This window comes from Pleurodeles waltl, chromosome 11 (assembly GCF_031143425.1).
Source record: "Pleurodeles waltl isolate 20211129_DDA chromosome 11, aPleWal1.hap1.20221129, whole genome shotgun sequence".
Lineage (NCBI taxonomy): Eukaryota > Metazoa > Chordata > Amphibia > Caudata > Salamandridae > Pleurodeles > Pleurodeles waltl.
Window position 1 is genome coordinate 947,105,686 of NC_090450.1, and position 21,293 is coordinate 947,126,978.

A 21,293-nucleotide genomic window follows, 5' to 3' on the forward strand; every position below is an offset into this window, starting at 1 on the left:
GACAGCAAAGTCAAGCCCCGCTGAACAGGGAAAGCACCGCTGAACAGGGCAAAGTCCGCCATGGCAAGCACCGCTGAACAGGGCAAGCACCGCTGAACAAGGGCAAGCACCGCTGAACAGGGCAAAGACCGCCATGGCAAGCACTGCTGAACAGGGCAAGCACCGCTGAACAGGGCAAAGACCGCCATGGCAAGCACCGCTGAACAGGGCAAAGTCCGCCATGGCAAGCACTGCCAACTCAAGCATCGTTAGCCCATGTGCGGCTGGGACAGTGACGGAACTGGGACCGTCATGGGGAGCGTGATGCACTCTGGGCACCAGTCCCCCTCCAGAACCAGTGGAGAACAGCATCCACTACCTGAATCCTTAACAGGATGAAGCACTCTGGGCACCAGTCCCCCTCCAGAACCAGTGGAGACTGTTATCCACTTGAGAGTCTGTGGCTTTGCACTCCCCAGGACCAATCAGTGGGCAAACCACCCACTGGAGAGACTTGAGAGACTGTGGCTTTGCACTCCCCAGGATGGTACAGTAGGCACACCACCCACTGGAGAGACTTGAGAGACTGTGGCTTTGCACTCCCCAGGATGGTACAGTGGGCAAACCACCCGCTGGAGAGACTTGACAGACTGTGGCTTTACACTCCCCAGGATGGTACAGTGGGCAAACCACCCACTGGAGAGACTTGAGAGACTGTGGCTTTGCACTCCCCAGGATAAAGCAGTGGGCAAACCACCCACTGGAGAGACTTGAGAGACTGTGGCTTTGCACTCCCCAGGATACATCAATGGGCATGGAGCCCCGTCGTGGATCTGGTGTGGTGCTGTCATCCGGCTGAGGTGCCCCCCCTTCCCTTCCCCCTGAGGTGCCTGTTGTATTTCTATCTGATGCCCCTGCAGTGTTCTCTCCGTTTCTGGACAGGTATCGTGTGTGGGCCTCGCCCATGCATTTTGGGTCCAGTGGTCCACGGACATTGAATTGTGCATACCTGCACTACTAATCGTGATGTATATATTTGGAATGTGTACATATTTATGTGTATTTGAGCATACTCTATTTTGATACATTACAATGGTTGTACTCATTTCCTTTTGTCTTTGCATTCTTCCGGGGGGGTTGGGGGTTGTTACTGTGATGTTTGGAAATGCATTGGTGTGTGTGTTGTAGTGGGTGAGGGTCGGGGTGGGTGTGGGGGTGTTGCGTGTGTGTGTCCCTGACTTTTGCCTCCCCCCTCCCCTATGTCGCAGGTGCAGTACTCACCGTTGTCTTCGGCGTTGCCGTTGCTGATGTTCGTAGAGGAGCAGGAAGACAAGCACAGGGAGTATTTGGAGTTCCGGCTCCATGGTGCCCTCCTTCCTCGTGGAGTGTGTTAAGGTGAGCGTTTTCCCATTGCAAAAGCTGTTTCCGCCGTGTTTTTATCCACGGTGAATCCGCCCCGGAAAAGGTGGCTAATTGGCCTGTTGTAATACTGTGAGTGGTACTTTGTCTTCCGCCTGTCTGTTGGCGGTGACCGCCGCGTTGCTTGTCTGTACCGCTGTGGCGGTCGGAGTGTTAAAGTGGCTGTCTATGTTGGCGGTTTCCGCCACGGTCATAATTCCCTTTTTTTTCCACCGGCCTGTTTGCGGTATTACCGCAGCTTTAACACCGTCCGCCAGGGTTGTAATGACCCCCTTAGTGTTTAGAATGTTGAGTTCACAGTGACACGCAGAGCAGTAAAGACATGTGGGACCAAGCTCCGTGTGTGGCATAGTCATTCATAAGTACTCTGCCTGGGGAGGTTGATACAATGGAGCCTACATGGGACTGGAGGATTCTAATAATTTGTGTCTTCTTTAGGGGCTCTGATTGTTGGATTTTTAAAGTGTCACAAGAGTGTATAAAAGTTAATGCATACTGCTAGCCTCCTTGTTTTTAACAAAATCACAATTATCTATACAGTAAACCAGTGAGAATCTTTACTCTGAGAGTCTGTATAGTACTGCATCACTTCCTCATGCACAATCCCAGTCCCTCAGAGTGACAGGTGGAGTTTTGTTTTTGGGTGAGGCTAAGCTCTTTGGGGCTTATTCACAAACTGCATTTTTTAATATGTTTATTAGTATTACAGTAATACTACTACTGTATTACAAAATGCTATTCACTAACCTACAGGTGGAGGTTAATTCCTCTGTCTCTATTATCTTTTACTTGCAGAAATCTCCATCCCAACTGCGGAGATTCCCGCACACATAATTATATATTTTAGTAGTAAGTGTGGGTGGAGTCAGGGGATTGGCTGTAAAATTGACAAAACTTTAGAAGGGGAGGATTATTGGGAGGCGTATGGAAGGGATAAGGCAGTTGCCTTCAACCTTTGTGACCCCAGGCCCCACCTGAACAAAAAGTTTGGGAGTCAGCCCCCTCAAAACTTCAAAGGGGTAGATCGAGACAAAGGTAACGAGGCTAAGAAGCGGGTGGATTTATAGTTTGTGAAGCCTTCCAAATAGAGGTAAAGGGGGGGCAAGTTTCCATGACTGTGCCAACCCTTAACTGTGCAGGTAACTGAGCGAGAAATTGTTTGCTATTGGGATGGGGGCTTTGTTATGTTAGAACATTTAGCGCATCTGTGCTGTGAGTGTAGCATCTTGGCACTGATGTCTATCAGAAACAAAAGTGGGAAGCAATAATTGTGGTGTGGCTTTGAAAAGGAAATAGCAGTTTTCAAAGCCTTTCCATATATATATAAAATTATCTTTAGTTATTTAGGTAAATAGGAGCTTTGGATTGCCCCCACATTGTTTTGCACAACCACATAAATCAACAAGAAATTTGAGGATTGAAACTTATGTCTCTATCCATATATGAATTCACAGACCAAGAAGAGGATAGGGAGGTGGGAGGACAACACTGTAAATTGGCTTGGTGTACAATACATAGCACCTTCAAGTGAGCAGTCCTTAGCAATAGAAGCTAAAGAAGGAATCTGAGTGAAAACTGGGCTGTAGCATTCTGGATGCACAGACTCAGAGGAGATACTGGTAGGCCTAAATAAAGGCTACAGCTGGCCCCAGAACAAGTTATCACTTTGCAGTAATGATAGGCATATTTTGGTAAGAGGTCACCCCATTTGCAAGGCCTATGCTGTGGTAGTCTCACTCCCATGAATTTTCCACCACAAGGTGGACTTTGGAAAGTATGTCAGATATCTCGAGACACACTTTCTATAGACTAACCCATACTTAATCAATACCTTTTTAGTACCTATTGTTGTACCTGCCTCAACCCTACTGTCAATCACATCCCCTAGCTGGTGCTCTTAAGGAGTGTAGAAGGTGATGGAGCGCTATACAGAAACTACAGCTAAAGATAATGTAAATAATCAAGGGTGCATGAAACTAAGGGCCTCATTTAGATCTCGGTGGATGGAATACTCTGTCACAGATGTGACGGCTATCCCATCCACAATATTACGATCTCCATATGATATAGCGGTATCGTAATTCAGCAGACGGAATATCCGTCACCAAGCCACACTGGGAACCGCAACGACACCCACCGACCACGCACGCAACCTGGGGTTTATCCTGGACTCATCGCTATCAATGACCCAGCAAGTCAACGCAGTCTCTTCCTCCTGCTTCAACACCCTCCATATGCTCCGGAAGATCTACAAATGGATCCCCACTGGAACCAGAAGGACGGTCACCCAAGCCCTCATAAGCAGCAGACTGGACTACCGCAACGCCCTCTATGCAGGAACCACGGCCAAGCTCCAGAAAAGACTGCCATGTACAGAAAGCCTCTGCACGCCTCATCCTGGACATCCCCCGCCACAGTCACATCACAGCCCATCTGAGAGACCTGCACTGGGTCCCCATCAACAAGAGAATCACGTTCAAGCTCCTCACCCACGCTCACAAAGCACTGCACAACACTGGACCAGAATACCTCAACAGATGACTCTCCTTCTACACCCACACCCACCAGCTTCACTACGCTTACCTTGCCCTCACCACTGTTCCACGCATCCACAGAACGACTTCCGGTGGCGGGATAGTTCTCCCACCTTACCGCCAAGATGTGGAACACTCTTCCTATCCACCTGCGACAGATACAGGACCTGCTAACCTTCAGAAGACACCTCAAGACTGGCTGTTTGAGCAGTAGCAGCACCCCAGCACCTTGATACCCTCACAGGTGAGTAGTGTGCTTTACAAATGCTATGATTGATTAATTGATTGGTTTGTGACGGAGTAACCCATCTGCCAAACTCTAAATCAGGCCCTAAGTCGGGCACCTCTGAAGTCAAATTCCAGAAAGAAGTGTTCCAGAGTCATATATAGTAAAAACCAAATTTAACACTCAGCAACCTGAGGAGTTTGTAATAACTGGGACTTGAAAATGCATGAAAGGTATTTCTTTATATATAATTAGGAGTCTGGACAGGCTCCTGTAAAGTTATTACTTGGCACTTTTATAGAGCAGAATTGACCATTAACCATGCATGGTACATCCACAAAATAGTATTTGAGAGCAAAGCCCAAGTACACAGCTCATTATTAGGGTACTCTGACCAACTAGAGGGGGTGGAAAATATTGTGATAAAATGCTTAATGTCAAAATGCATTGTGCTTTTACTACCTAGAAGACTAAAATGTCTGCAGAGTGATGGAAAAATTGCAAAGTGCTTACTTGCATAATGCTGCTGTGCCTCCCTGCCCACCCTTACTTCCTTACCGAGCTTCCTTTGTTCCTGCAATAGTTTTGCATGAAGGCACATTTGCAGTAGAAGCCTAACTGCCTTTAAAAATAGAGCTGCAAAATACACAACTATGGGAATAGACTACAGAATATTTTTAGGAGAATTGCTACAATTTTTTAGTGGGACTCCTGCACCTCTAGTGGTGTGTGCTGAGCCCCCTTCAGAAGACTCCATGTCCATCAGGGGGTGCGCCCCACAGTTTGAAGACCACTAGGTTAAGGGAAGGCTGATGAGGGGTTTAGGGACAGACATGCACCCACCCACAAAATTGTAAGCCCATTGCTATTCACAAAATGCAGTTCTATAGTAATTACTTCCAAAAAGAACCCGAAACCTTAATAAATGTACTCCAGCTCAGAGCTGGAGTAAATCCAGCACCACACATGGTCATGTAAAGATAGGTATTATTACAACTTCTAACTATACCTTGATAATGTGGATTGCTTAAAATATCCAAATCTCAATGTTTCAGCGGGGTGACTATGTTGGCTCATTTGGTGATCTAGGTGGGGAAGTTCTGGGTGGCCTGGTCAGGGTCTGCTAAAATTTCAGATTGTGTGTCATTGAGGGCCTGGGTCTTGGTGACCCTGCCCCAGCTGCGATGGGTGTCTCTCTGGTGCTTGGTGGTGGTATGCTGGCTGTTGGAGATGGTGAAGTGTACGATGGCAATTCATATTTTCTTTAACTTAGGCCAATTTAGCCCCCGTCTTCCATCGTGTTGTGACATTGCCATCTAACATGTGACATGGATTATTATTCATTCTGTGTTATACTAAAGATTCATCACTAGCTGAGAAAATGATTCTCTGTAGATGCCTGAGCAGAGTGTACTTTCCAAAAGACAGAGCAACTGTCCCAGACTGAATACCATACTATATAACGTTTCATGTATTGAGAACAGATGATGTGAACACTAGAATTACATGTATTAGAATAATGAGGAAAACCTTGAATGTATTTTTACACAAATGTTGTTCTTTTCTCAATTTCTATTGGTTATGAGTGAGTGAACCATGTACTAAAGTAATAAATGTGTGAAGCCATTGTCTAAAGCCCTATGAAAAGCATGATTTATCCTTGTTAGGAGAAGACTCTTACCCCATTGTTAAAAATCAACTCTATTCTGGAGTTCTGTAGAACTTTATTGAGATCTTGCCACGTTCTTTAAGATTTGTATGGTTATTGATCTAACTTTAATGGCCAGCCAGGCATTTCTGTATTTTAACTAATTGAATGGATCTTAAGTAGAGAACTGTATGTGTTGTTCTCTACCAGAAATGCCTTATCTTTTGCTTCTGCACGTTCCCTACTTAGCTTACTAAGAGAGGCGGGTCCAGCAGGGAACACCAATGTCTGATAGGTACTACACTGCTCCCAATCTGGTGCTAGCACACATAAGGATATTTAAAGCAAGAGGTTTGTGCGCTCAGGAGGAAATGTTATATGTGGATTTTTGTTCTGACAGATCTGATAGCATAGATGATGGTTTGACTGGATCAGTCAAGTACTTATCAATCAATCAGTCAGCATTTGTATAGTGCAGCACTGTTACCCCTACTGGTATCTGGGCGATGGGACTTCTGTGTCTTCATCAAAAAGCCAGGTCTAGAGGTTTTTTTTCTGAAGTCAGTCTCGGAGGGTACCATTCGGAGTCAGAGGGGTAAGCTGTTGCAGGACTCGGTGGCGATGTAGGAGAAGGAGCGGCCGCCGCTGCGATGGATGGGGGTGGTGTGAGAGGGCGAGTGAGGCAGAGAGCAGGTATCTTGAGGGCGGGTGGAAATTAAATCAATGGTTGCTGTAGGACGGTCCTTGATCATGGAGGGCATTGTATGTGGGCATGAGGATCTTGAATTGGCATCTCTTTTGGATGGGGAGCCAGTGGAGTTCTCTGAGGTGGGGGGGTGATGTGGGTCCTTTTGGGAAGGTCCAGGATGAGTCTGGTCATGGTGTTCTATATGGTCTGGAGTCTTCTGAGGAGCTGGGTGGTGATTCCTGCGTAGAGGGTGTTGCCCTAGCCAAGGCAGCTGGTGAAGAGGGTGTGGGTGACGATTTTCCTGGTGTTGGTTGGGATCCATCTAAAGATTTGCGGAGCATGCGAAGAATGGGGAAGCAGGCGCTGAAGAATGTGTTGATTTGTCGTTTCATGCTTAGCTGGCTATCTAGGATGATGCCCAGGTTGCGTGCATGGTCTGTTGGTGTGGGAGTTGGTCTGAGATATGTTGGCCACCAGCTGTGATCCTACATGGAAGGGTTCTTCCCCAAAATCATGACTTTTGTTTTGTCACGTGGAGTTTGAGGCACTTGTCTCGCATCCATTCATCTAAGTTGGTCATGGCATTGCAAAAGTTGGTTTTAGTGTTGGCCAGGTACTCAGTGAGCGAGAGGATTAGTTGTGTGTCATCTGCGTAGGAGTTTATATTGAGTCTGTGGGATCTCACTACGTCTGTGAGGGTGGTCATGTATATGTTGAATAGGGTAGGTCTGAGGGATGACCCCTGGGGAACACTGCAGATTATGTTCTTGGGTGCGCAGATGAAGGGTGGCAGTCAGATCCTTTGAGTGCATCCTGTCAGGAAGGAGACAATCCATTTGAGGGCTTTTTGCTATATGCTGATGTTGTGGAGTCTGTTGATGAAGATTTGATGGGAGATGGTGTTGAAAACAGTGAAGAGGTAGAGGAGGAGCAGGGCCATAGTTTCTCCTAGGTTGAGGAGAGTTCTGATGTCACCTCTCGCAGCAATCAGCGTGGTCTCTGTGCTGTGGTTTGCTCTAAATCTTGATTGTGAGGCGTTCAGTAGGTGGTTCTGTTCCGGGTATCAAGTGAGCTGTTAGTTGATGGCTTTCTTGAGAGCTCTTTCTGGGTAGGGAAGCAGGGAGATCAGGTGGTAGTTCTTGAGGTCGCTGGTGTTGGCAGAGGACTTAGGAGGGGTTTGACCTCTGCCTGTTTCCAACTGGCCGGGAAGGTTGCTGTGGAAATAGAGGTGTTGAGAGTACTGGTGCGTTCTGTGCTGATTGGGTTGGATCTGAGGTTGAATAGGTGGTGAGGGCAGGGGGCACTGGGTGCCCCAGAGTGGATGAATGAGATGATGGATATTGTTTTCTGGGTGGTCTGCGGAGACTAGGTGGTGATCGTTTGGATGGTGATCGCAGGAAGGTTGAAGTTGTCGAGGTTGAGAGCCTTGGGTTTGGGGGCGACTTTTTTGTAGATGGTGGCAGTCTTGCTGTGGAAGTAGTCCGAGAGGGTGTCACAAAGTTCTTGGGAGGGGTGGATGGTGTTTTTGTGGCTGTCTGGTTGGAGAACTCCTTAACTATCTTAAAGAGTTATTTTGTGTGGATTGCCACTCTATCCATGTGGGTTGTGAAGACTGCTCTCTTGGCTTCCTTAATGAGGAGTTGGTGGTAGTTGTTGAGGGCTGCTTTGTGTGAGTCGACATCGCATCTTGACTCTATAGCAGTTGCGCTTTGTTGTTTATAGCTCTGGGGTGTACCAGTTGGCTTGTTTGGTGGTATGGTTGGCTGTGCTGATTTCAGCAGGGTGACTCTGTTGGTGCATTTGGTGATCCAGGTGGAGAAATTCTGGGTGGCCTGGTCAGGGTCTGCTTAAATTTCAGGTTGTGTGTCATTGAGGGCCTAGGACTTGGTGACCCTGCCCTATCTGCGATGGGTGGCTCTGTGGTGCTTGGTGGTGGTATGCTGGGTGTTGGAGATGGTGAAGTTTACAATGGCATGGTCAGTCCAGGTAAGTTCTGTGACGTGGGTGAATTTGATTCTGTTGCTGGAGGTGAAAATAGCGTTGAGGGTGTGCCCGGCTTTGTGTGTGGCTCGGTGACCAGTTGGATGAGGCCGATATTGTTCAGAGTCTCCAGGAGGATGGGGGAGTTGGCATCCTTAGGGTCGTCGATGTGGAAGTTGAGATTGCCGAGTAAGACGTAGTGGTGAAAGTCAATGGCTGGGGGGCAATGGGGTTGTAGATTGCATCACAGAAGACCTGGCATGGTACAGTGGGGACTGTAGGGTAGTGTGCCCGTCATTGTGGTATTGGCATTGGTCTGGAGTCAGAAGTTGACGAGTTCCATGTGGGGCATTGGGTTGGTGATGGTGCAACAAATTATTTCATTGCAGATGATGGCAAAGCCCCCTCCATGTTTGTTGGTACAGTCCCTGTGTATCATCTTGTATCTGTTGGGCGTGTCGGTGGCGATATCGGGGTTTGAGGTGGGGCTGAGCCATGTTTTGGTGATGAAGGCCAAGTATGGGGAAAGGGTAAAGATAGTGTCCCAGATTTCAGTGGCATGTTTGCAGAGGGAACGTGCGTTGGGCAGGGTGCATTGGAGTGGATTTGGGTTGGTAATGGTCTGCGTGGCGAGAGCAGCAGGGCATCTGGTGTGACTATGTGGCCCGGTATAGCAGGAAAAGTGGCAGTGATGACAGGTGAAGGGTCTTCTGGTTGAACATAGAGAGGATGCAAAGCATCTAATGTTGCGGTGTCTGGGGTCCAGGGCCAGGAGCTCCTCAGAGGTGTAGCATTGGATGGTGGGTGGACCGTGGGTCCTGGCACTGGGCGTGGTCCAGGCATGAACGAGAGCGGACGGGCTTGCCTTTGGCATGCCTTCGGCCTGTCGGCTGCATGGCCCGACAGCGACATCCATAAAAAATACCTCTGGGAGGTGGGTGGGACTGACAGGGAGGTAGGAAGGTGGTAGCAGCGAGGTGACAGGCAGCGGCTTCAGTGAGACGCAGGGTCAGAGGAGTGAGTGGTTGCTAAGACAACCCTATACAACTGAGGCTTAAGCAAGGGAAGTGTGAGGTTGATAGGGCAACCCTAACACAAACTGAAGTGAAGCACGTGGAAGTGCAAGTTTGCTAGGCAACCGAGCAACGCTGGATTCCTCTGCTGAAATGGAGAGCAGCAAGCGGGAGAGATGCAGCAGGGGGCGCAGCCAACAGGCCTGAGGGTAAAGGACAGCTCAGACCTGAATAGGTATATGGACCTTAGACCTGAGAAATGTGCCTTCATGTTATAGGTGGTTGTGCCACGAGATCCAAACTGACCTAATCCACGTCCTGATGCTGACCGGAGAGGGCCGCGAGGAGATGAGGCGGCTAATGCCGTAATCAGAAAACAACAACATGAGTATCAAGAGGGACCATTGCATGTATAAATGAGTGTGGTCGAGATGAGGTGCATGTCGGAAGTTGTAGTGTGAGGTAACATGTTGAAATGCATTGGACAGATTTTCAATTGAACTACTATATGGTTTTGGCTGATTGGAAGGGTCAGTGGCTGTTGTTTCTCTAATCTTGTTTGTGGATTTTCGAAAAGGCGACTTGGACATGCTGTGATTGGACAGCGAACAGAGAACTCCATGAGTGAGAGAGACATGAATGAGAGGCAAGGAAAGGTCATAATTGTCACTGAAAGGCAGCAATCATGGGGATTCAGCCGTTGAAGAAGCAATCAGAGCTAGAAAAGAAAGTCAAATTTGTGCATGAAGGCACGCCAGCAAGAGAAATAGAGGAAAATAAAAGGCTGTACATGTGTGTGACTCAAACAGTGCCATCAGTACACTGAGAAAGATTGGCACTTACCACATACCCAAGCTGAGAATCTGATGAGGAAAAGCCTCAGCCTAGACCCACGCAATGAGAGGCACAGAATCTGTGAAAACATATGGTGAAGGGGAAACATAGAAAGAGCTTTGTATTAAAGACCGGACAGAAGTACTGTTCTTGGCTTAACATTCAGGATGATGATAGGCAAAGAAAGTGGTGGGAGGATGTGGTTGAGACAGTAGATGCTTACCCTTCAATAGACAGTTAGGCTTTGGGTAAATAGAATCCTGCCTCCCCCCCAAAGAAGAGTTAGACCTCAAGAGTGATGAGGAGGATACTCTCAAAGATTAATTATTGAAGCCCATACCACCCCCATATTATGCTGCCCCAGGAGCAGGAAATATACTCCAAAATCCTACAGCGAACTGACGTACTGCACAAACCCCCCCCTAAAGGTGAGTATATGCTTGAGCTACACTGACGCAGGAAGCACACAGACCCCATTGGCCCCAAAAAAACCTTCAACCAGGACCCACCCGACATGAGCCTTTTACGAGTCCCTGTAACACTGATTGCACCTCAAGCTCAGCTCACTCCAAGCAGTCAGGTAGTCACAGGGTCCGAAAATGTTTTAGTTCCTGGAGATCTGATAGGAGGAACTACAGAGACCCTGATACAAGCCACAGTTCCCAGGGTTCCCACAGCATCTAGTTGATCAGTTCCACAGTGAATAAATATTGTCCAACTGAAAACCAAACTTGAAGAGATTGTCAAGGGAGAATTAGATTAGGATTAGATTTCCTAGGACACTACACTGAGAACAAATTGATTTACTTGGGTGAAGAAGCTGCAAGAGTGCCATGGGAGGTGTATGCAAAGATGGAGATGCCAGCAGATGAGTGTGGGTATGATCTGACCTACAGAAAGATGTTGTGAAGGAATGCCTGAATGACGGCTGGCAACAGGGACTTAAAGGTATGTAAGCCAAAGGGCTTGAGACCACATGTGAAGGAACTGATTACATCCATTAGAGAATGAAGTGATCTGGAGAAGTTCATGGGACAGTGGTCAAAATAAGGTGAGACCCAAGGTGAGATGGAGAAAGGAAACAACAGAGGAAGCGCAGATAGAGGACACAGAAGTGGCCGTAAAGGAGTACTCCCTAAGGGAAGTTCAGGGAGGCGTTTATGTTCTTGTTCCAAGGTCTCAAGACAACCTGTTCCATTTCATAAATTCACTCCCCTAATTAAGGGAGAACCCTGACAAGAGGGACTCTCATATACATAGGGTTGTGACTATCTCCAAGGTGTTGTGGGAAGACTTGGCGATGTTATTCGAAGTGGTTGTCCTGAAGAACTTGTGGGCAGACACTAAAAGGGCGCGGACTGGCCAATACAGGAAACGGCAAGTGTAGTAAGGACAAATGGCCCATCCCAGATTGTGAAGAACAAATAGAATGCAGTGTATTGCCCACCTTAAAACATCCCAGATTGTGAAGAACAAATAGAATGCAGTGTATTGCCCACCTTAAAACAAAAGTCCCTCAAAAGGAAATTGATTGGCCATAGGAAACATAGCAGCATGAATGACATGCTTGGTGAGAACGTGGGAGGATTTATCGCATCCTTTGTATACATGCTCCAACCAGAGATTAACTCCCAAATAATAGTGTTTACTCTGCTGGCCGTTGGATGAGATCCTACACTACCTAGTAATGCTTTTGTTAATTATTTGTGAAATTATATAACTAAAATGGTACTACTGCTGTCCTCTACTTTAAAGAAAAACATCATTTAAAGTGTCATGCATAGGCCAATCAAACATGCTAAGATTTTCAAACTAGTTAGTGGCAGATTTAAAAAAAAAATGGCCCAATATATTTCCCCTGCTGGCTTATACTGAAGCAAAAGCAATTTTAGGCAGAAGACACCTAGAATAAAGCCATTTTTCGCTTTGATTGGAAGTTTCGCCTTGAATGGGGTCTATTGGCAAATATTGCCTATGGAATGTCACACATAAGTCCACTGAACTCATGGCATGTGATGTCATTCATAAGTAATCTCAAAACATGGCAGCTCCGTGACCTACTAATAGAGTTAGCAGGACGCTGCAGTTATCACCCTTCTTTCGGTCTTGAAAAGTTGAGAGGGGTGCAAAACTTAGCAGTGTGGCAGACAAGTATCATGGTTGGTTTACAATTCCCCTAAATACGAACTTGTTTGTTTTTTTAAGGGTCCAACCCGCAAGCCCTCTGGCCTGTTGCAATCTCTCTGTGGGCTTTTAACCACGCCCACTCTTGATATTCATACTTTGTTCTGCTTGTCTTAAATGCTTCATTTTTATTGGTGCAGTTTGTGAAATGTCCCTCCTTTTGTGCTGAGTTCCCTTCCAGGCGATTTCACTGTGAACATTTTTGATGGCCATCACACTACGTCACGCTTCCTACTGTTACAGCCTGTGATGCCCCTCCTCCGTTTCAGTGTGCCTTTCACCCCAGCCGCCATCCTTTCTAGACATTCAGGCAGGGAGCCTATAACTCTGTGGCGCTTTGAATTGACTTCATTATGTCAACTGTTTTACTTTTCACTTTCAAGTTATGTGTCAAGAAAAGTCCAGTTCGGAATTTACAACACTAATCGGTCTAATTCGAGCAAACGCGAGACCCGTTGCATTGCAAGTGCTCGTTTACCAATGGAAACTGCCATTTGCCTGGATTGAGGCCTAGTCCCTCTTCTATTTCGTTCCTCTGTGATGTCCTTTCTTGGTTTCCATGCCCGAATGAACAAGGGGAAGGCGTGGTCATCTTTGTGGCCTTTTCCCGGAAGTGCTTGCCTGCCCCACTGCCTTCTGGGATTAACGACGACGCCATTAGTTCGTAGAGCGGGAGCCACGCCGGAGAGAATAAAGATCAACGGTGAGATTGGGTTGGTGTGCGCTGTCCTGTTCGCGACTAACGGCTGGTAGTGGACTTGGGCGCCGCGGCAGACTTTGATTTACCCCGTACGTTGCTGGTGAGTCTGGGAGTTAGCGCAGCGAGGCCGTGCGGTCTCCAGCGGTGCTTCTGTACTGCGGAGCGCAGGGGCGGCTCTTGCTTCGGAAGTAGAGGGCGGCGGCTTTGTTGGGGTTACGTGGTCCTCTCTGTTGAAGATGCGGGTGCTCGAGTGACCGGAGCATCCCTGGTGTGTAGTACTCGGCTCATAGGGGAGTTGATTGTGAGGTAACTCTTCGCCACACTTAATTCCCTCATACCGTTCCCCATCTCTTGCACAGAGGGCCCGCCACCTTGGGTACAATACCGTTCAAACCATTTAAAGGTTTGATACCAAGATCAAACCTTTGATTTTTAGTATCACTGTTGCTCATGTACACACTTCTGTCGAGGAGAGCTCACGTCCCAGCTGTCCATTAATCGCCCTAATCATTTGAGGACCCCTCATCCTACAACCATTTTCTGAATGCAGTACTCTGTATGCGGTTTGCTAGGTTTGGTCACTCTCAAAGCTTGCCCCTATGATTGGAAAGGGGTTCCTTTATGGCTCTCGTGCTGTTACCAGTGCAAGCCACGGCTCTGGAAATACAAATAAAAAAAAAATATTCCCATAGGAAAGTGGAGCAGACACCATTGGGAAATCAAATAATAGTATATTTCAGTATCACCTGGGTCTGAAACAGCCCCAGCGCAGAATATAGCTCTTGGGTGAGAAGACACCACACATTAAATGCAGTCGTATAACCAGTGTTGGCTGAAGACTGTCTTATACTAAGTGTAATATAATTTATGATGTGGGTTATGATTACTTTAGATTACCACTGAGGGCACACTCCAGACAGAATGATACAGGCAAATGACCTAAAACACGTCTGACCTAGTTTTCTAATCTAGGTGATTAGATGGAGCCAGTGGGGCATTGCCGAAAGACTTTATAGGAAGAGGAAACCTTTTCCATGCCAGTTTAGGCTGGAGAGGGACAGCTGTCTGCACCGATAAATTGTGCATAGTACCGGGCAGACCAGGGGTGATGCTAGCATGCCACTCTCAGAGATCAGGAATGTTTTTAATCAGGCCCTCCTCACTGATACAAATATCTTGCTTCTGGGTTGTAAGGTTCTAGTGACTCGTGTTATTGAGACCTTTTCCCTGGCGTCAGTTAACTTGACTTCGATCCCCTGGTCAAGGGGCTTGCTACTCTTTGCATACTGGACAGCATTTAGCAGTAACAGATCAGTGGAATGCGTATTGTACCCATGCTCCTCCTTTCTGCTAAGACTTGAGTGATGCTGATCAGAGTGGGTGAAGATGACTTACGGCACTGTGGTAAACAAGATGATTCCACTGCACTAATGCCAAGGTGACACAGCTTTACCATCCATGCGAGCTGACATGGGGAGCGTAACCCATTTGATTAAACATGTTTCGGTTCCCGTTTGGCTGCTTGAGTTCTATATACTTGAATCGATGTCACTGTAACTTACCTGATTGTGGTCCTGATGACTACCCGTGATGCTTGAATCTACAACTCGCGTCCCCGCTGCAATTCAATCACCCTAGTCATTTTACTCTTCGTCCTACAACCTATCTTGGCGTAGTAAGTCAGAAGTGGCCTCCTGGCTTGAATGTAGTACTCCATGTGTGGTCTGCTCAGCGATAAAACAGCCTTTGCATTTTGGTTTTCTTTAATAGGTAAACAGTACAACTGCATCATACATTCTGTTACACAGTATAACACTTCTCGGGACTGTACATAGGAAGAAGCCGAGTGCATCATTGTTGTAGCTTAGAAAGCCGATCATGCGCATGTCCACACATTGCTTCCCCTATGATTATTAATGCCGTCTGGCCCGTGCATACAACGCCGTTCATGTTTCTGACTCTCATAAGCTTGGCCTTTCGGTGGCCCTATCTGCCATCTGGAAATACAAACTGTGTTGTACCGCATATATCAGTTCGAGGCTCCCAGTAGTCATTCAGTTGCTCATTACAGTATGCTACATCACAAAGCCAGTTCTTGCATTTTTGGAGCCTGACTCCACCCCATGACCGCTGTACGCTTAGCCAGTACTATACTAACGATGAAATCAGTTTCCCCCTCGTGACGGGGAAATCCTTATCGTGTCCCTGTAGCGCCATCAAGGAGGTGAGCGCCACTGGTTCTCCAACCAAGTCGGGTACAACTTGTTTAACCTCTTCAGAAGGTTTGGACCAGAGTGGACGTCCATGCCAAGTGCAAAAAGTCACCGGGTCTCGTTCTGCAGCTATTAGTGTCTGGGCACGTCTTTGAGGCCTAGCTTGTCAGGTGTGTAACGGATTGTATGTAGAGATTTAAAATGCATAAGTCGAAGCTTAGGTCGGGAAATCTCTCGATCTGATTGCAACAGTATTCCCATTGTGCAGCAGATCTCCAGTTGTAAGTGCTCTTACCATTGCAGATGGGCTATTGGAGATGGTGTGTGGACTTCTTCCCTAACTCATTTGGGTGAGGACAACACTGCTCTAGTGTGTTGAAGGTGGGCGGCAGAGCTGGGAATTTGTTTTAGACTTCACTGCATGCTGCTCTGTCTGTAGTAGAGTATCTAGGGGGCTATAATCGTATAGGTAAATGTGCCTGTCAGGATGAAAGTGGTCCCCTGATAAACGTATATATAAATCATGCCACTATGTCCCATCTGTCTCAGTGTTGCTAGTATGTTGGGCCATTTCTTTCCTATAATTCTGCGTCCGTCTTCATACTGCAGCCATCTTTGTGCTCACATTTGTATGTGGGGTGATTGTCAACAAGTTCAAAGTCCACTGCCATATAAGAAAACATTGGCATTTCTAAGACTGTCTTATTTTGGTTGGTATATCACCTGGTGCCCTCGGATGTGCTGATTCAACCTTTTATTGACTTCAGTATGAAAATCTCATTTGACAGTGTAAAATTTTGTATTTGCCTTCTGAGTTGCACAGGCACGGTTCTTGACTGCTATCGTAATTGCTGAACAGTATATCTGCTTTTTAGGTCAAGAGCGCAATCGCTTTGACCTGTTGTATGTATTGTGGGTTTTTAACCAAGCCCATCACTTTTACTCGTTCGTGAGCTTGCCTTTTGAAAATCCTTTATCATTACTAAATGCTTTGTTTGTTCCTCCTTGGGGCGGTTTTGTTACCTCCTTGCAGGCTGCACCTGTTAAATGGATAATTGCACACTTGCTGATACGTTTGACTGCGAGCTAACTTCTTTTTCTTTTTGTCTCTCCTTTACGCTCATGGCGCTCTGAATCGGCTTGCTTTTGTCAACTCTTACTTCATTTTCAATTTAAGTGGAAAGAAAAGCCCAGTTAGATTTACAGCGCTAATAGCTCTCACTCAAACAAATGCGAACCCCATTGCTTTGCAAATGCTTGTTTCTTTGGATGCGCTTTTTAGGTCAAGCCTCCCAGACAGCCTTAACTGTCTGGTTACAAAGACATATTGTGGGATTGCCTGGACTTAAAAGCTCACTTGTTGCTTACCACTTGCCTTTTATTTTCTTGCTCTCTATTCGATGGATTTCCCGGTTTCCAACTGGTATAGCCTTCTCTTGGAACATAGCATCTTTACCATCTTTGATTGGCTAGTTTCTTTGCTTTCACTGCTCGCTTTCAGTGGACTAGCTTGTTCTGGTTAGTTAAAACATTCCATTAAAGTGCATGCGTTTTTCCAGCTGAATTCCCTCAAGTGCTTCTTTCTTACCCCCCACTAATGTTGCTCTTTCTTGCCTATCTTCTTCTCACCCCACCCTCACTTCAAGTTCTCTACCCTTGTTTCTCCCTTTTGTCCCACGTTCTCTTCCTCCTGTATATCCTCTTCCCCCTGTGCTTGTTCTGAAGCCCAGTGTTGCTTCACTCTACAACCTATTTGCCCTTTAAAGCTTTTTGTTTTAAATCTTTGAGTGCTCTAGTGTTTTTTTTTTTTTTTTGTCATTTAATAATCAGTCACGGATCAGTAAATGGAGGAGAAAAAAAACGGCTGTCCTTTTGTAGGCATATGCATGCTTCTCAGCATGGCTAAAATATTTGCAGTCAAAGGATAGTGCTTTAAATTTTTCATGCCAATTTTTTTTAAAGTTAAAGATTGGCTCTTTGTATCCATTAAAGGTAGGTGGATTGTGAAACCCTGTTCTAAAAAGTGGGTTGCGGCTATATATTTGAGAAGCAAGGATCCAAATGGCTTTGTGGGCTCTGAACTGACTATTCTTGAGTGGCATATTTTTATGGGATACATTTGCAGTGGATTCAGTGCCGTTCGTTTTGTAGACACCATCTTCACTGCTGGATGCGGTGTACAATGCAAGTTTAAGTCTTGGATGCTCGGATTCATGACCTTGACAATGAAGGTTGAACTCTGGCAGCCATGGCTTCCTGAGTGCGAAGATATTGAAGATTTTTTCTTTTTAACTTCTTGCACATCCTGAGTATCCTACCGCGCCCCTCCCCTTATGTGGAAACCTGATCAACATTAAAAGAAAGAAGTTGCCTTTAAACTTGAGTGGAGCACTCAACAGCGAGTCTTGAGCGCTCATGGCTTATCGAACAGAATGCTTAATTGCAGTGGGTAGGGAAATAACTAGGAACGCAGGATTTTTTGCTTAATGTGGATTTGTGTGGAGCATTAGTAAAGTGTTACTGTGTTAGTTTATTTTGGTTCTTGCGTGGGAAGAGGATGCTCTAACCTCTTTCCTTCTTTTAGGTTTAAAATCCCATCTCTGCAACTATGTCTATTGGTGTTCCCATCAAAGTTCTGCATGAAGCAGAAGGCCATGTCATAACATGCGAGACGAATACCGGGGAAGTGTACCGTGGCAAACTCATTGAAGCTGAGGACAATATGAATTGCCAGGTATGGAATCGAATCGTCCTGATGGTGTGCCTCACCTACTTATCTTTGGAATCCTTCTTGAATGCTGCCTGCTGTCTTTCACCGTTTAAATCTTTACTGCATGTGAACAGGATAAAATAAATGAACGTAGTTGTGGTTGCGCGCAAAAGTAAACAATGTTTTTAACCCAAGTTCCACTACTCACCCTAATCCCATGCTTAGAGGATGCCCACCCGATCTCCCCAGCTGAGTATACAAACATCTGGTTGTGGGATCTGCCCTATTTGGTGTTGAGCTATGAGGGCCATAGGGACATGTTCACCTTAGCAGCAGTTAAAAACCGCTTCATGCGTCAATTGATTTATCCCAAACAGTACCAAGGCTTAGAACTGTCTGTTTTAAAATGCTCCCAATGAATCAGTTGCGCTTTTGTTTTTCTTCTTATTCTACATACCAGACTATTAGGAGGAAATGGATTTTGCCCCTCTGCCGAAATCTAGGAGCATAAAGGGAGGCCCTGAGGATTTTACTATCAGACACAAGCCAATGCGTGTTTCCTGTGTTCTCTAGGTTCTTGCTGGCCATGGCCATATGGAGGATTAGATGTAAAAATATCACCACCAGAGCCGTCAAGTGCTAACGATGCCTAGGCTATCCACTATGTCTTGCTTACCTTCTTGTTCCTTTTAATTATTTACTGTCTAGATTTGTGTACGTTGTGTATTTTATGTCCGCAGTTCCACATTTTTTTAGGACTTTATTAGTTTACTTTTCGTTATGTTGATTACTTGGATTGCAAACTGCAGACTAAAGTTTGCTTGGTCTTTGGTAAACAATCCTATGCAACCACTCCTGAGTTCTTGACCAAATATGTTCAAACGTATGCAAAGTATCGCACTGCCTGCATGCTCGTTTCTCGCAGTCACATGCCCATGAGATGTAAGCTCAGTAGAACTGTTTCCTATTCTGATCCAACCATAAACACCATATAACCATGTCATCTAGGAGGGTACTTCATATGTACCATCTACAACAACTACTAAAAAGCTTTCCTTTAAGTGAACAGCACCAGCCTTTGTAAGATTAAGGACTAAGCTCATCCGTTGTAATAGGATTTATCATAAATTGGGAAAACTACATACATAGTTTGCTCTCAGAGGTACGGTCTGAGTAGAAACACAGTAGGCAATGGCCTCAGTCCTGCAGATTTTTTTTTTTTAACACTATTTCTGAATGATTTCTGGGATAATGCGTGTTGGCATGAATAGTGTGTGTTTGAAACTAACACGGTCCAATTTGCTACTGCATCCATTTTTGTGTAGTGAACTTTTTGCTAGTTTACACTTCATGCTCTTCTGTTGGGCTTCTTCAACTGGCTTGGGTCTCTGCGCCTAGTAATGTGTTCTAATATTGTTTTGCTTTCCAGATGTCCAATATTACAGTCACGTACAGAGATGGCAGAGTAGCACAGCTTGAACAGGTCTATATTCGAGGCAGCAAAATTCGGTTCTTGATTCTACCGGACATGTTAAAAAATGCACCCATGTTAAAGAGCATGAAAAACAAAAACCAGGGCTCTGGTGCGGGGCGAGGGAAGGCTGCCATCCTCAAAGCTCAAGGTGAGTGTTTTCTGTACAGTTGAGGATTTTAGTGCTATTATAGAAATCTTGATACCCTTATCTGTCCCCTCTTAAAAGCTTTCCCTGATCTCCCTCTTGCTTGGACACGGTTTACTGGGCCTTGCTTCTGCACTACAATGAAATATTTATTTTATTTTATATATTTGCACAACTGGATTACTGATACCGAGGTGCAACAGTTGATTGTGATGTCCCTGTTGGTACAGAAAGGTAAAAACAGTCTACACTAGGCTGCAGTATGTTGCTCTTGAAAGCACACATCACTGAAGTACTACTGTGTGAGAGCCCGGGTATTATAACCTGCAAATGAAAACATTTTGCTAGCACTAGATGTTTTGCTAATTTTTCACTGCTCTGGTTATTTTGTCTATTCACTCTTCCAAACGAAAGGTATAATGACTTGCTCCTTGTTGTGAAGAATCTGTGTGCTAATGATTAAGGCAGATATATAGCCGGTGTGTAAAACTGTTCGAGTACAAGGTTTGTGAAAATTGTTGGTTATCTTGTGTTGCATGAATTCTTGACCAGCTTGTAATTGTCTTTGTAATTCGAAGACCAGGCTTTGATCTTATCTAGCAATCTGTTGCAGAAATTGCCAACCTGCTTGGTATCAGAGGAAACGTTTGAAACCTCTGGTTCTGACAACCATCTCTTAATGTGGTCCATGTTACCTCTGCAAGTAGAAGTCTAGAGTTGTTTCAGCTTGCCCGAACGCCATTTTCACAAGTACCCCACTGATTTATTTGCGTTCTGTTTTCTTGAATTGTTTCTTTCTGTAATTTTGAACTGATGTATGAGGTCATTTCTTTTTTTTTTTCTCTTTCAGTGGCTGCACGAGGGAGGGGTCGTGGAATGGGAAGAGGAAATATTTTCCAGAAACGGCGATAACTTATTCCTTTGCAAGACTTTTTTTATATACATTGTTTAGGGTTTTTGTGTACTAAATTGCTCTTTGAATGAAGGGAAACTTCTTCAAGAATTTTTTTTTTTGTTAAATATGCAACAGTTTTGTGAACGTGTCCCAGGGTTTTGATGATTTAATAAATCTGTTTCCCAGCTGAGGAGTATATAGTAGTTTGAAGTTTGTAAGCAAACGCGAGGCGGCGTTGTCTTAAGACCAAAAACTTTTAAAGGAAGTGTTTAAATTGTCTGTCTTCAATAAGAACATCTGAAACAGAAGCAGTAGTGCTTTTTTTTTTTTTGGGGGGGGGGCGCTCTAAACACCTCCAAAGTAGGGGTGGACAGAACTCGGCGAAAACTGTGATTCCATCGTGTTTCTCGAACAAGTGGAAATAGGCATGATGCGCAGCTCGCTAAGATTTTTTTTTTTTATCATGAGCTTGTTCCGTGTTCAACAATCTGCATGAGTGGCACGTCGGAGGGCGCTGCTTCTCGGGCTTACTGTGCTGCTGCTAGAGTAGATTTTCTACTAATGACAAGTAGCTTTCTGGTAGTGAATGGTCACAACTGCCTGCATTGGGTGTCCTCACAGTGACTGAAAATCGCACTAGGGGACCCCAAA

The 21,293-nt window shown here is 45.6% G+C and overlaps 1 protein-coding gene across 3 annotated transcripts; it reads left to right on the forward strand.

The window, feature by feature from the left end:
• The first annotated feature begins 13,059 nt into the window (after positions 1–13,059).
• On the forward strand, positions 13,060–20,832 carry SNRPD3 (small nuclear ribonucleoprotein D3 polypeptide). Of its 3 annotated transcripts, none has more exons than XM_069215121.1 (4): positions 13,060–13,208; positions 18,003–18,152; positions 19,558–19,750; positions 20,598–20,832. In XM_069215121.1, exons 2-4 carry the CDS (start codon positions 18,027–18,029, stop codon positions 20,657–20,659), a joined length of 381 nt encoding a protein of 126 aa, XP_069071222.1. In that variant the 5' UTR covers positions 13,060–13,208; positions 18,003–18,026; the 3' UTR covers positions 20,660–20,832. The 3 variants fall into 3 exon arrangements, with proteins under 3 accessions (XP_069071222.1, XP_069071223.1, XP_069071221.1); XM_069215122.1 differs by having other exon boundaries at positions 13,126–13,294; XM_069215120.1 differs by having other exon boundaries at positions 13,128–13,305.
• Positions 20,833–21,293: the final 461 nt, after the last annotated feature.